The sequence below is a fragment of the Scyliorhinus canicula genome, chromosome 16 (genome assembly GCF_902713615.1).
Source record: "Scyliorhinus canicula chromosome 16, sScyCan1.1, whole genome shotgun sequence".
NCBI lineage: Eukaryota > Metazoa > Chordata > Chondrichthyes > Carcharhiniformes > Scyliorhinidae > Scyliorhinus > Scyliorhinus canicula.
Window position 1 is genome coordinate 94,190,090 of NC_052161.1, and position 16,075 is coordinate 94,206,164.

At 45.8% G+C, this 16,075-nt stretch overlaps 1 protein-coding gene across 3 annotated transcripts in view; it reads right to left on the minus strand.

Annotated features, from left to right (window-relative positions):
• The window catches only part of si:dkey-205h13.2, a 367,663-nt gene that overhangs the window by 155,732 nt on the left and 195,856 nt on the right, over positions 1-16,075 (minus strand). For 2 of the 3 annotated variants that reach the window (XM_038773572.1, XM_038773571.1), the window contains exons 25-28: positions 3,729-3,903; positions 3,523-3,620; positions 1,375-1,549; positions 484-581 (exon numbers count right to left, since the gene is read on the minus strand). In XM_038773572.1, coding sequence (XP_038629500.1) covers positions 484-581; positions 1,375-1,549; positions 3,523-3,620; positions 3,729-3,903 — 546 coding nt within the window. The remainder of the gene's footprint in view (positions 1-483; positions 582-1,374; positions 1,550-3,522; positions 3,621-3,728; positions 3,904-16,075) is intronic. The other variant, XM_038773573.1, reaches the window with a different exon arrangement.

Here is a 16,075-nt window from a genome sequence, read left to right on the forward strand (position 1 = left end):
GCCAGGAAGAGCAGGAACAATTCCCAGTCCTTCAAGGAAGCCCCCAGCATCATGTTAACTGATTGCAGACTCTCTCAAACCCCTGTTAGGGTCACTAACCAGAAGACCTCTCCCCACTTCAATTCTGATTTCCAATCTCTCTCTCTACTGTGTCCCCCTTCTTCCAAGCAAAGGTTGACCTCCTCTATTGTGGGGTCTGGACACAAAGCTTCCTGGATGTGGTTACCTATCATCAGTTGTCTCTCCTGGCCTCAGGTCAGGCTGTCTATCTCACCAACAGCTGGACTAGAAACTGAACTATGAAATAATGAGCTTGTTGCATCGAGTTCGGCTGCACATTCACAATCCCGGTCTTGCTGGGACCTTCAGTCATTTACTGCCTTTTGCACGCCCTTCCCACGCCCTGGTAAATTTCAGGGCCATTGTTTCCAAAGTTGAATGTAACATTCAATAAATCAGCCCTTACAAATGTCTAATACTTACAAAATATTTCAGGGCAGTTAAATCGTATCCTGTAATCTTCACAACTTCCATCTTGTTGCTCTTTATTCACACATACAAATCCAGAAAAAATGTTGCACCTGTTAAACACAAAGCAGGAGAGTGTGATAATGTAGTTATCAAATTAATACCTACTTTTTGAAACAAAGACACAATGCAACATCACGGACAACTTGCATTTATACCACACCATTAATATAGTGAAATAGCTCACAGTGCTTTTACAGGAGAATTACTCAACAAAATTTGACACCAAGGCATATTGGGACACAAAGGTAAATTTTAGGGGGTGTCTGAGAGATGCAGGATGAGAAGTATAGATGGGAAAATTTCAGAGCATGGGAAAACCATTTGATGGAGCAATGGAAATTGGAGATGTACAGGATGCTAGAATTAAAGCAAAGCAGTTATGTCAGTGGATTGTGGGCTCAAGGTGGATACTAAGAAAGGCAAGGCCATTGAGGGTTTTTAAAGGAGGATGAAAATTTTAAAATTGAGGTGTTGTCAGATGGGGTGCCAAAAATTGAAGTTTACAGAGGGCAGAAGATGGAAAGTTGCCCAGGAAAGCGTAGAAATGGTCAACCTTGCGGATTTTATCTACAGAGCTCAGGCAGGACTGGAGGTGTCAGACATTACAGATATGGAAGTAGTTAGTCTTAATGTTAAAGAGGATTTGGAGTTGGAAACGTCAGTGCTCCAGCGGTGCAAAATGACTGGTTAAGCTTCAGTCTAAGGTGGCTAAGGAACAGAATTCGTAACAGGGTCCAGAGCCATTATATTTCTCCTCCTCCAATACTGGGTATTGGTCGATCAGCAAGGGAGGGTTTCAGAGAGGTTGGGTTGAGGAATAAGATGGCAAGAATAATTATTTACTCAGGGATGTTGTCTCCAGTACTTGATGCTGGAATCCCAGATGTTGTCTCCACTTCACAGGCGGTCGGGTTGCTGCAAATCAGATCGGGATATTGTTTTCGGAGATTCACGAGATCTTCATAATCCCCATTTTCTGATGGGTTATCGCGATCAAACCACTGAGTTTTACAGTTGCCTGATTATGCAACAAACAAAAAAGATATTGTGAGCAATACTTTTAAAGATGGAATTGAAGTCATTGGTTCAATGGGTGCAGAATAGAAAGTGAAAAATTGAATTATAAAATTATAAAATGAAATTATCAAAGAATATGGAAAGAAATAGCAAGGCATTCTACTGACAATAGTCTGAACAAAATAAGATAGTCAATAAGAGATACACAAGATAAATTCACATGCAACAAAAGAAAATCGACAGAAATATTGGATAGTCAATTTTGTTCGTTTTCACCAAGGTTGATAGGACATTAGAAGAAGAAATTGAAAAGAACATCAAAATGTTTAAGATGAAATGGTGAGAGTGAACTGATAAACTAGTCCAACTTAGAGAAGATGGAACTTTGAATCAGAATGGATTGCATCCATTAAGGCATGTCCTTCAAGGAAGGCAAGTCATTGTCTGATGCTTCACCCTGAGCTGCTTTTCTTGGGAGCATTATTGTCAGTGGTGGGTTTGCTCCTGCCATCCATTCTTGGCCAGGGCACAGAGGCAGATCCCAAGTCTACCTCAGCCAACACGGGAATGAAACTTGCACTGTTGACAATAATCTGAATCACACACTAGCTATCCCGCCAACTGGCCCCTTGAGGCACATAACAAATCCAAGGAACCATTAGCTTAAAATTGATGGTAGGAATGTTTTGGAATCTTTACTCAAAAAGTAGCATCCAGAAACTGAAAATATAATAAAAACCAATAAAGAGGTGATACATGATCAATTTATTACTTTGTTTGAAGAAGTAGCAGCAAAAGTAGTAATGTTATGCTGTCTGTGAATTTTACATGGGCTTCCTGAAATAGACTCATGATTAAGGTCAATGTATTTGGAATCAGCAGAAGGATGGCTATCAAACTGACAACAGAGAGTAGAAATTAAAGGTAGTTACTCAAATAGCAAAAAGTAGGAAGTGGTATGCCACAGTGGTCAGTTCTGGGACCATTGTTACCCACAGTTATGCCCTTTACATAAGTATTTGAGATTCTGGAATTGGAAATACATTGCCAAATTACAGGAGGTTAATATTAAAGGAAGACTGTGACAAAATAAATGATGTTAATAAACTTGCAGCATGGGTGTGTCAAACACAAATGAATTTCAATATTGGTAGGAGAAATAGAAACGATTATCTTTAGAAATTAAGAATTTAAGCGCAGGCGAGATCCAGATTGCGACATCTCGCGAGGTTCGGTTGAGGCCCCTAGAAAGTGGAGGATTATGTGGTGCATAAATCTGTGGGACTAATGATAATCTGTGGTAATCCTCCGAATTTCTTGATGCTGAAAATGCTGAGCCTGATCAATCTTTCAATTTAAGCAAAACTGAGATTATAATGAATAATAAGAGAAGGGGAAAATTGATAAATGAATACTTTGTATCTATTTTTGAAGTAGAGCAAAAGTGGACAAGATACCGGGGATAAAAGGGAAACTAAAAATAGGAACTGGATATACTATAATTTTTTTAATGGTACTGGAGAAAATGAAGGTCAACAAATGACTAATATTTCAACTCTAGTATATTAAAAAAAGTAAGGTGTGAAAATGACAGATAATTCTGTCACCTTTTCAGTGAGCTTTGAAAAATGATAAATGTGCCCTTAATGGTAACACTGGCAGCCAATCAGCTATCATCCCTGAATGTAAATATTTGTCCTGCTTTTCCACCACTTACAATAACATGATCTTAATTAGGCCCTCTAGATATTGCGTCCCTATCACTGGCAGGCAGTCAGTAACTACTCGTTACGCTGTAAACCTAGCGGGTTCTCGGTGTATAATAATGCAATAACAGTATTCAGTTTTAACAATGTACTGAAATTATTTTACTTAAACATACAGCTAAACAGCATCACTGGTTGTGCAGCAATTGTTTCTATGTTTCTAAAGTGGAAGGTAAATAACACAACCTTTACATAGGTTAACACTTACAAAAAGATTCAGGACAAGTAAATCGAATTCTGTAATCTTCACAGCTCCCATCACCTTGCTCTGCATTCACACAAATAAATCCAGTAGTAATGTTGCACCTGTTTAATACAGAATGGGAGGATATGACAATGTCTTTGCTAAAATAATTATTATTCTTTGAAATAAAGACATAGTATTAAAATAGGATGGCAGGAATTATTATTTACTCAGGGATGTTGTCTCCAATGCTTGATGCTGGAATTCCTGATGTTGTCTCCACTTCACAGAGAATTGGATTACTGCAGATCTGTTGAGGATATTCTTTCCGAAGATTCACAAGATCTTCATAATCACCATAGCCTGATGGGTTATCTCGGTCAAACCACTGGGTTTGACAGTCACCTGGCAAAAAAACAAAAAGGACATTAGGAGAAACATTTTAAAGGTAAAATTGAAGGGTTTCGTGCAATAGGTGTGGAGAAGAAACAGAAAGATTTTAACAACGGGACCCTTTCTGGTGATGACCGAATTAAAGTTATGCATCTACCCTGAAACCAAGTGTAGCGGCAAGGGAAATCTGAATAAAGGAGACCATTTTATATTTACTGGGCAGCACTGTAGCACAGTGGTTAGCATAATTGTTTCACAGTTCCAGGGTCCCAGGTTTGATTCCGGCTTGGATCACTGTGTGGAATCTGCACCTTCTCCCTGTGTCTGCGTGGGTTTCCACCGGGTGCTCCGGTTTCCTCCCACAGTCCAAAGATGTGCCGGTTAGGTGGATTGGCCATGTTAAATTGCCCTTAGGTTAGGTGGGGTTACTGGTTTACGGGGATAGGGTGGAGGTGAGGGCTTAAGAAGGGTGGTTTTTCCAAGAGTCAGTGCAGACCCGATGGGCCAAATGGCCTCCTTCTGCATTGTAAATTCTATGATTCTACCTTCATCAGTCTCACAAAGGCATGTGAGCAGTGGTGGTCTGGAGAATGTTGGCTATTGACTGAAGCTGCTGGATGTGATCTCCTCTTCTGTTTTAGTTGAGTCAACATCACAGGCTAATAATCGTATTCTGCCAACATTTCTATGGGCAGAGCTATCCAAACCTAGCATGAACTGCTTAGATGGTAGTCCGAATAATGAATTTTTTTAGTAGAAACAAAATCTACAGATGGGTCTTGAATATTTCAAGTGGTGGTACTATTTCCATTGGCAGTTTGTGTTCCATTGTAGGATTGTCGTTGGAAAAAAATAATTGTTGATTTGATACAATAATTCTTCCTCAGAAAGCCCTGGACGAGTAACGGTTATGTTAATTATTATGTTAATGAGACAGTGCTGGAAATAAGAAGCACTAAAAATGTCAGTGATCATCCGCTGAAGGAACTTATAGATCTTGGTTGGCTCTTTCCAGACAGAAGATTGGTGGCGTAGTGCTTTTAACATTAGACTAATAATCCAGAGACCCAGGGTAATGCTGTGGGGACCAGGGTTTGAATCCCACCGCAGCAGAATTTGAATTCAATAAAAATTTGAAAGTGAAAATCAAATGGTGATTGTTGTAAAAACCCATCTGCTTCACTAATGTCCTTTAGGGAATGTGATCTGCCGTCCTTACCTGGCCTGGCCTACTTGTGACTCAAGACCCACAACAATGTTGAAATGGCCAAGCAAGCCACTCAACTCAAAGGCACCTAGGGATGGTCAACACATGTTAGCAATGCCCATATCCCAAAAGATTGGAGCAGTCACAGAAACAGATGATTTTTTGGAAGATCCTAGCTTTTCACTCCACTGCATCACGGTGGCACATGGTTAGCAATGTTGCCTCACAGTGCCAGTGTCCCAGGTTCGATTCTGACCTCAGGTGACTGTGTGGAGTTTGCACGTTCTCCCCATATCTGCGTGAGTTTCCTCTGGGTACTCCGGTTTCCTCCCACAGATCAAAGATGTGCAGGTTAGGTGAATTGCCCATTCTAAAATTTCCCAAACATTAGGCGGGGTTAAGAGGCTAGGAGTGGGGTATTGGGCTTAGGTAGGGTGCTCTATCAGAGCAAGGGCTGGTGCAGACTTGATGTGCAGAATGCCCTCCTTCAGCACTGTAGGGATTGTTAAAAAATGGTCAGCTATGATGGGGCAACATCAGAATCCTTTGATATCTACAAAGGAGACAATCAAGGTTCTGGCGTGATTCTCTGAGTGCTGTGGCAAGTGGGAATTTCCATGGGTTTCCTGGCGCTCGGCCCAGCGATGCTGACAACGCTATTCAACATTAATTGGTCCACTTAACGAGGCTTCATGAGCTTCCTGCCCTGATGCTGGCTTGCCAGCTGATTTGCTGGGACCGCGCTCAGCAGCCCGCCACTAACAGCGTCGAGGAGCACTTAAACTGCATTTGCTCAGTCAACCACATCTGCAACTATGGCGCTGAAGAGACCAGCCCCAAGATTCAAGGATGCTGACCTGGGGAGGCTCCTGGACACAGTGGCCAGGAAGGTTGTCCTGTTTCCCTGAGGGTCCTGAAGGGTGAGCCTCAAGGCAGCCAGCACTGCCTGGGACGAAATGACAGCAGCAGTCAGCTCGGGCAGTGTAACCAGGAGGACTGGCCTCCAGAGTCGGAAGAAGATCAACGGGCAACACGAGTGAGTAGACACTGATGACCCCATCTGCTTCACTAATCTCACATTAGTGAGGACAGAGGGTAGCAGTAGAAGGGCGCTTCTCCGAATGGAAGGCTGTGACTCGCGGCATTCCTTAGGTTTGTTCCTGATTATTAAGTCCATTAGTTAAGCATTTATTGAGTTATAATTAAGACAAGCAGCATTCCAAATCCAGCAAGACCTCCCCTGTGTGCACTGTGACTCCCTCACAATGACCAGAACCCAAGTTCACAATCATTCTGGTCAAGGTGCCTCATCCGACACACACTGCAAAACCAGTTTATTATACCTCCACCGATCTGCTTCACTAATGTCACATTAGTGAAGACAGAGGGTAGCAGTAGAAGGGTTCTTCTCCAAATGGAAGGCTAGTACTAGCGGCGTTCCACAGGGATCAGTTGTGGGGTCTTTGTTGTTTGTGGTGTACATAAATGATTTGGAAGAAAATGTAGCTGGTCTGATTAATAAGTTTGCAGACGACACAAAAATTGGTGGAGTTGCAGATAGTGAAGAGGATTTGTCAGACAATACAGCAGGATATAAATTGGTTGGAATCTTGGGTGGAGAAATAGCAGATGGAGTTTAACTCAGACAAATGTAAGGTAATGCACTTTGGAAGGTCCAATGCATGTGGAAATTACACAATAAATGGTAGAACTCTTGCGAATTCTAGAGAAATCTGGGGATGCAGGTCCACTGATCACTGAAAGGCAAGTTTTATGGAATCCGCTGCCTGGGGAGGTGGTGGGAGCTGGTACGATAGTGGCATTTAAGGGACACCTAGACAAATGAATGAATAGGGTGGGAATGGAAAGATACGGACTCCGTAAGTGCAGACAGTTTTAGTTTAGGCAGGTACCATGGTCAGCGCAGGCTTGGAGGGCTGAAGGGTGTGACCCTGTGCTGTATTGTTCGTTGTTCCTTGTTCCCCCCACCCAAGGGAGCATACCCCCCGGCAACCCCCAACCATACTTCCAACCCTCTCCCTCTTCAGCACTCCCTCCACTTGGCCTTCAACCCCCCCCCCCCTCCCGCCAACCCTTCCTTCACACACCCCCACAATTTTGGACCGCGTGTGTGGCTAACAATGCCCCATCTTCTCCCCTCAGGAAAAGCTCTCCCATAATTGGCGGGAGAGGGCCCAAACTGACAGTGGGGTGTCAGACCTGAGAATCTTCACCACCTTCGAGGAGTGGGCCCTGGAGGTGTCTTGTGTGGCCAAGGACAAGGACGTCTCCAACGTGGAGGCTGGCCGGACACCGCAGAGATGAGGGACCACCAGGCTCCTATCGGAGCATCTGTCAAACGTGAGTAGTGAATGCCTTACTGACTGACCCATTCCTCCCACTGAGCACAAGTCCATTTTCTCGCACGTCCAGCAACCGACGGGTCCGCCCCATCCCGGGCGGCACCATGTCCTGACTTTGGGGAGAACACCTCTGAGGAGAGTTCTGAGGATGCAACTGCTACAGTCATGGCACAACTATCAACCCTCTTCTCAGGGGCTGTTTAGTACAGGGCTAAATCGCTGGCTTTGAAAGCAGACCAAGGCAGGTCAGCAGCACAGTTTGATTCCCGCATCAGCCTCCCCGAACAGGTGCCGGAATGTGGCGACTAGGGGCTTTTCACAGTAACGTCATTTGAAGCCTACTTGTGACAATAAGCGATTTTCATTTTCATTTTTTTCATTTTCATCCCCACCCTCCACTAGCACTGATAAACACACCTCGGTGGGAATTGTTATTGGTCAAGCTTCTGGGTCACAATGTGATGAGCACCCACACTGTTGCTGATGTACATTTGGTGGAGGCAGGAACCCCCTGATGAGACAGCAGTTGGATGTTTGTTGGGTCCCTGGATCCAGCTGGGTCCCAGCCTGATATTGAGCCTCTGGAAGAATGACCCGGGGCTGATGGGGACCAACCTGAACGTTCAGGAGATGTCAGCGCCACTCTAGCAGATCCATTGCCGATTGGAGGAAGCCCAGAGGCTACGGATGCAGTAGATGGCAATGAGTGGCGCCAAGGCCAACACAGCTAGGGTAGCAGCCGCAGTGGAGAGCCTAGTGCACAACGTCAGCACCACGAGTGAAGGCGTCCAAGGTATCGTGTCTCGGTGACGGCCTTGGCTGAGGGTCTCGGCAGTACGTCTGCCTCACTGGGGGATGTTAACCAGTACCGGGCTGACCTTCATGAGATTCTGAGGGACATGTTCCGCTCTCAGATGGGAATGGCTGATGCGTGTGGAGCTTGTCCCAGTGAGGCCCCCCCCCAGAGTTACCAGAGGACCCCTGCCCCGGTCATCAAAGGCCACGGGACTAGGTAGGCAGCTGCCTCCGCCTCAGGTGTGCATCTTGGGGAAACACCGAGACATAGCGGTAGAGCTGGTGGGGGGCCAGGTACGTTGAGCATCACTGAGGGCACTTGGTTAGGGGGGAGGTGATGGGGTTGGGGAGGGGAGCAAGATCGAAAATGGGGAATTGTACAGCACATTAAACAACTCTTTGCACAAACATCATGATGCCTTTGTTACTTCTGACCCCCGGACCTTTGCCTGTTTCCTCAGGTAACCGACTTGGCAAGTGCTCACTTAACCACAATTCCTCATTAGCGATTGCCTTCAGCTGCATAGCCACAGGCTTCAGCATCGGTGGGAGTTATGGGTGATCGGTGGGGAAGATGGGCAGGGATAGGGGTTGCCCCTGAGATGGGGTTGGGGTCCAAGAGTTGGCTTGGTGGTGCCTCGAGTGATGCCCCCCCCCCCCCAGCGCCTTCCTCCACCCTCCCATTGCAGCCCACCCCTGCGGAGGATCCCCCACCTAGCACAGGAGCAGCAAGCCCAACGCCCCGTGCTGTTTGCCTGTGAGCAAAGATGGCTGCTCACCTCCTCGGCTCCCCACTGAAGTATTTCCATCAGGTTCACGTTTTAAAATCGGTGCCAGCATAAGCACTTGCTGGGGAGACTGGTGAATGGCAGGACGTTGGATGATGATTGGTTTCGCATAGGCTACGGCGAGATTCCGAATTTGCCTATGGGAGCAGGCAGGTTGTATTGCAAATTGTTTGCCGCCTGATGCGGTTCCCGTTTTGTGCTTCTCCCGCTTTTCACCGGCCTCGTTACACTTGAGTGCGAGTGTGACGAGGCTGCAAGATCGCCGCCGCCCCCCCCCCCCCCCCCCCCCCCCCCCCAGTCTTTTTGCTGCTGCCACATTTCTTCAGGTTTTCTACAGTGTCTACTTACGTACCACAACTGATGAAAAGCTGTTCAACCCTACTGTCCTGTGATCTAAGATAAAGGTACACCAAGTCCTTATCAGTTGCTTTTGATGCTGCACGAGCATTCCATACTGAGGAATAGTTTTAGTGGCAAATGGACATACTTTATCACAGCTGCAGAGTGTTTAGTTTGATCATCAGCATCAGGTAGATAAATGTCACAATCCAGGATGTTGCCGTACCACCAGGGACCAGCATTGACAACATGACCCTGGAGTTTGTTGATTGCTTCATATATCTCAGCTCCACAATCACCAGCAATCTGTCACTGATACTGAAATCAACACACATTGCAATAGCTGCAGCTGTTCTGTTCAAGCTGAGTGAGAGTGTGGAACAACAACAACCTGACTGAGAACATTGAACTGTGATCTACCAAGCCTGTGTTCTCAGCTCACTCCTCCCCAGGGTTGAGACCTGGGCAACATATCCGAAGCCAGAGAGAAAGCCAAACAAGTTTCCACCTCTCTGTCTCAGATGTAACGTGGCATCTCTTGGCAGTACAAGGTCCTGAATTGTGCTAATTCCATCAGCATATACTCATTGCTAAACCAACAAAATCTGCGCTGGCTTGACCATATTCATCAATAGACGATCTTCCAAAGACCCTCTGTGTGGTGAACCGGCCCACAGGCCATGGCCTCCTGGATGTCCATTCCTCCATTACAAGGCTACTTGAAAGTGAGATATAAAGAAGGTATTGACACTGACAACAGGGAGATGGTCACTGATGAGCTTGACCTCTGGAGGCTGAACTTTTGGAGGGATATTGGAAGAGGCGAGCAGAAACAAAAAGCTCAACTGGTCAAGGAGAGAAGTCAGAGAAAGAAGGACAGCATCTCATGCACGTTCTCAGCCCACTGTCTCTGCAACAAACGTCAGGTAAAAGTGGGGCTTCTGAGCCACGCCTGGGCTGGCCATCACAAGTCGGTTTATAAGATGAATGGCTACCATTATAGTATTGTAACATATATTAGTGTACATTTTTCAGTAAATTTGCGGCTTCTTACAGCTGTCAACATGTTTCAATTAGAAACTTTACAGCAGTCATGGAAGAAGGTATTCTTCCATCTGATATTTTAGATTAAAACAACACCCGAGGTTAATGACTGCTCGAAACTAAATTGCAAACTACTTTCCTAGTGAAATGTATACATAGATACAGATAGATTTGATGACAGAAATGCGAGCCCAAACAATAGCGTGCAGATTATTGGTAATGACATATATATGGGAGTGAAAGGAACAAATTACATGACTTCTCACTCTCCAGCTCATTTTTCCTAAAGTCCCTGAGCTTATGTTTGCATCGACATGCTGCTCTTCAGTACAACTTACAAAAAAAAAATTAGATTCCCCATGTATGTTGACGTCTCCCATCCTGACCTCACATGTTCTCTCCACTCTTGCTGGTCTGTCTTCCAGACATGGATGAGCAGAAATTTAATCCAATTAAACATTGGGAAGACAGAAGCCTGAATTCTCTGGCCGTTCGCTGGTAGCAGGATTTTCTGTTCCCGCCAGCAGCACACCCCGGATTTCCCGGTGGCGTCGGATGGCTTCAATGTGAAATCCCATTGACAGAGGTGGGAGTAGAGAATCCCATGCCAATGAACAGTGCATCTCATTCTCCTTCCTCGGTAGCGGGACGGACTCGCAATGGAGACTGCCGGCTACTGTCTTTGGTCCCCACCACAAATGTAACTCCCTAGTGACCTGCTCCATTCCTCTCCTTGGCAGGTATCTGAGGCTGAACTGGAATCTTCTCAATCTTGGTGTTGCAGTTGATCCTGATATAAACTGTGTAATCATCAAGACTGTGTACTTACTGTAACATAACCTGACTCAGTCACTGTCTCGGCTGATATGTCATTGAAATCTTCGTCTCTGCCTCTGTTACCTCTGGATGTGCCTATTCATTTGCTTTCCTGCTGTCCTCACATTTTCCATCCTCCAATAACTTGAGCTAATTTAAAACTCTGTCCATAAACTATCTCATGCCAAGTTTGTTCCCCTTTCATTGACCAACTCAGTCAATTCTCAGTTCAGCAATGCCTCAGGTTTAAAACTTCTACCTATATTTTCAGATGCCTCTTCTAGCCTCGTAAGATGTCCAGGATTCCTGCTCAGACCCAATCTGGTCTTTTGTGTACCCCCTATTTAATCACTGCAGCATTGACCATCAAGCTTTCAAATGCCAAGGGCTGAAATTCTGGAATTTCCTTCCAAAGCCTATCCGCTGCTCTAACTCTCTTTTCTCCTTTAAATCTTCCTTAATGTCTCTTGCATTGACTGAGCTTTTTGTTATCTGGCCCAATATCTCTTTGTGTGCTTTGGAGTTAAAGTTTGTTTGATATCACACTTCTGAAGTGCCTGTTGACAATTTATACACCATACAAGTGTGTATTGCCATTGTAACTTGGATCTTATTAAAATTTGATGATTGGATATGGGTTTCCATATAATAATTCAGAGTGGGACTTCGGGTGACGGGATTTGCCAAGTAGTCGCACATCAGTTCCGAAGGGACTGTATCAACCTGAGAGACACTATGTGCGGGACCGCACTGCCTCCCTCTGAATACGGGAAATAAAATGTAGGAAGCAAGGGGTGAGGGCAGCGGAGCACAGGAGAGGGTGAAGAGGATGGCAGGAGAGGAAACCACATAGCGAGCAGAGAGTAGACCCATAGTCGACCCAGGAAGGGGGGGGGGGCACCACTCTTACACCAATTTGGGGGGGGGGGGGGGGGGGGGGTGCGGAAAGCCAGGGGTAGGGGAGTAAGAAGGAGGCCAGTAACAAGAGAGTGGGGGGGAGAGAACGGGGGTGGGGCGAGCGGGGAGGCAGAAGCATAGGGGGCACATAGGGAGAAGAATGGGAAGGGCTCGAGGCTGGCTTCAACAGGCCACACGTGGCGACTTGGAACACAAAGGCACTGCAAGCAAACATTTTGGAGGGTCCCCAGATAACGGTAAGCCCCGCAGTGCAGAGGCGCATCCACATAACGTACATATAGTTGCCGGTCATGTGGGGTGGCCCCTGGTTAAAGTGAAACCAGACGGATTCCTGGCGAATATCTATAAAATATTCATGATGGCACTGGCCCCGCACTTGCAGGAGATGTTCACAGACTCGCTAGCGAGGGGCACCTTGCCACCTACGCTAGCACACGCCTCAATCTGGCTGTTAACCAAAAAGGACAAAGACCCAACAGAATGCGGGTCTTACAGACCCATTTCGTTGCTCAATGTTGACATGAAAATACTGGCCAAAATCCTAGCCAATATCCTTGGAGAACTGCGTACCAGGATGGTGACAGAAGACCAGACGGGCTTTGTTAAGGGTAGAAAAGCAACATCAAAATCAAGTGCTTGTTGACTGTGATAATGACACTATCTGGGGAGAGAACACCAAAGGTGATCATCTCCCTGGACACAGAAAAGGCTACTGACAGCGTTGAATGGAAGTACATCATAGAGGGACTGCAACGGTTTGGGCTTGGAACAGGGTTCACTGCCTGGGTGAACAGCGTTCCCATGGCAAGCTTGGGACGAACACCACTAGTTCTAAGTACTTGCAACTTCACAGCGGCACAAGGCAGGGATGTCAGCTGTCCCCGCTGGTGTTCGCCCGAGCAATCAAGTCATTAGCGATCGCGCTTAGAGCGGTAAAGAATTGGAAGTGGATCAAGAGAGGAGACAGAGAGCACAGAGTCTCGCTCTACATGGATTATCTGCTCCTTCACGTTGCAGACCCACAAAGCATCATGGAGGGAATCATGGAGCCCTTGAAAGAGTTTGGAACCTTAGAATCCAAAGAATCCCTACAGTGCAGAAGGAGGCCATTTAGCCTATCGAGTCTGCACTAATCCTCTGAAAGAGCACCCCACCTAAGCCCATTCCTCTGCCCTATCCCTGTACATCTTTGGACTGTGGGAGGAAATGGGTCGAATGGCCTCATTCTGCACTGTAAATTCTATGAATCCATGAAACTGGAGCACCTGGAAGAAATCCACACAGACACGGGGAGAAAGTGCAAACTCCACACAGACAGTCACCCAAGGCTAGAATTGAATCTGTCCCGAGCTGTAAAGCAGCAGTGCCAAACACTGTGCCGCCCTATCGGGCAACAAACTCAACCTGAGCAAAAGTGAGATCTTCCTGGTGAACCTGCAAGGGAGGGGGGCAGATCTCGAGGAACTGCCATTTAAACAGGCCCAAAACAAAATCTGCTACCTGCCCCTCCGACTGGACATTCAACGAGCCCAATGGTGATAGCCACACTCTGGTCGTAGAATTAACTACGACTGTACTTCGGTATGGCCGAGGTGTCTGTTAAGGCTCCCATCTGCAACAATCACAGGTTCACTCCAGCCAAAATGGACGCTACCTTCAAAAGGTGGAGACAGGACATTGTCAGTTAGGGACTTCTACACAGACAACAGACTGACAGCCCAAGAGGAATTGATAGAGAAGTCCCAACTGACCGGAGAAACAATTAAGACACATGGAAGTTAAAATCTTCCTACAGAGGGAACAAACACATACCCATGGCCACCGTAACAATCGCCATTAGAGGACTTATTGGACGTGGACAACCTATGGAGGGGAAACTGTGGGGAAGTGCATGGGTTACTACTGGGAAAAGCACACACTCTACTGGACGAGGCAAGAAAAAGGGAGGAAAACCTAGGCTTTGAAATTGGGTGGGGATTCTGGAGCGAAGCACTGCAGAGGGTCAACTCCACCTCCACTTGCACAAGGCTAAGCCTAATGCAACTGAAAGTGGTACACAAAACACTCTTAGCAAGGAGCTGAATGAGTAGGTTCTTTTAGGAGGCAGAGGACAAATGTGAACGGTGCCAGGGGAGCCCGGCTAACCACACCCATATGTTCTGGTCATGCCCCACATTTGTCAGGTTCTGGACAGCCTTCTTCATGGCGATGACCAAGGTTATGAGGTTGAGGGTGAAGTCATGCCTGAAAGTGGAAGTCTCGGGGTATCAGATCAGCCAGACGGCCTTGCATTTGCCACCCTAGCCGCCTGCCGGAGAATCCTGCTCGGCTGATGATCCGCAGCACCATCCGAAGCTACGGGATGGCTGTTCGACCTATCCAAATTTCTCCAAACGGAAAATATAAAATCCACCATCCGGTGGTCGGAAGAGGGCTTCCACAAAACGTGGGAGCCATTCACCAACCTATTCCAAGATCTGTTTGTAACCAGCAGCCAATAAGCCAGGGGGAGGGAGGAACCACTGAAGAACCACAGACACAAACAGTAAGAGAGTGGGGTGCAGTAGGGGGCGAAAAGGAGAGAGTTGCAAAGAGGCACAGAACCCAATCATATCTAACACAAAACAGCATGCATAGTGCAATGCTACCCCAACAGGTCCAGGTTGGATCATCCACCAAACGGAAAAGACAAGGCCAGATAGCAAGAGTGGGAGGGATTAGGAACAACGGAGAGATTTGGGATTAGGTGGTCAAGCCAAAACTAGGCACTTGTGGAGAAATATGAACTGTAACCGTTGCATATAGTGAATGGTAACCAATGTATATAGTTTCTTTGTTTCATCTTTGTATTGTATAAAAAGAAAATCCCTAATAAAAACATTTATATTAAAATAATTCAGAATGTTCACAAACTCCTTTCTGGGGGAACACTATTGTAAGGGTACTTCCTGTTTATCCTGTCATGTGAATTTTCCTTTAGAAAGGTTTTGTTTTACCACGTGGCTTGCAGCACGGCTTCAGTTATGTCATTTGTGGATGGAGCTGGGCTGTGGCTGTCAGGTGAGAGTGGGCTTAGTTTTTTTGGTCTCATTTTCGGTTTGTTCGCTTGGACTGCAGGATGTTTCCCTGTTTTCCCTGCTTTATTTTAAAGCTGTTCCAGTGAACTGAAAGCATATTGGGTATGGCAAACTGCCTTGCCAACTTTAAAATCTAGAGTTGCTTTCCTGAAGGAGTTTTAAATTGGCTGGTTGGAGGAGGGATCAGAATCTTGGGGAAAGGGCTAGTCCCATTCAAGTGAGATTACAGTGTGCTAGGCCACACCTTGAAAGGGGTTTTGTTTTATTGGATGTTGTGTTGAATTAGAACAGCTAAGAGGGATTCATTAAGAGTTATATACATAGATTACTGGAGTTGTTGTGTTTTTTCCATGTTTGTAATTGATAACAAATTCTTGCTGAAGTGTTTTATATACTAACTACATTCTTATAATAAACTTTGTTTTGATAAAAGTGCCTAGGAAGTCTGATGAATCGCACCTGAAATGAAGGCTCTTGTGCTCATCCTAGCCAAATTCAATGTAAACGTTATCGGTCAGGTGAGCTTCATAATACACTTTGGAATTTCTAAGCCCTGGGCCATAACAATCCCCTATTTATTCCTTTATTTCCCTATTATTTTTGCAGTTACATTTTTGATCCATGGATTATTTGTGGACATGTGTCTAAGTCAGCCTGTATTTTTAATTCAAGCAGAAGAAAGCAGTGGCTTATGTCTTTAATTCAAACTGAGGATTTCAACAGAAGGAGAGACCACTGTGTTAGTCTGTGCTGGTTCAATCCAGAGCTACGGACTATCCAGCACTAATGGCAGAGATTTGCTGGGACTCGGTTTGATTGATTTGACTAGTGGCCAAT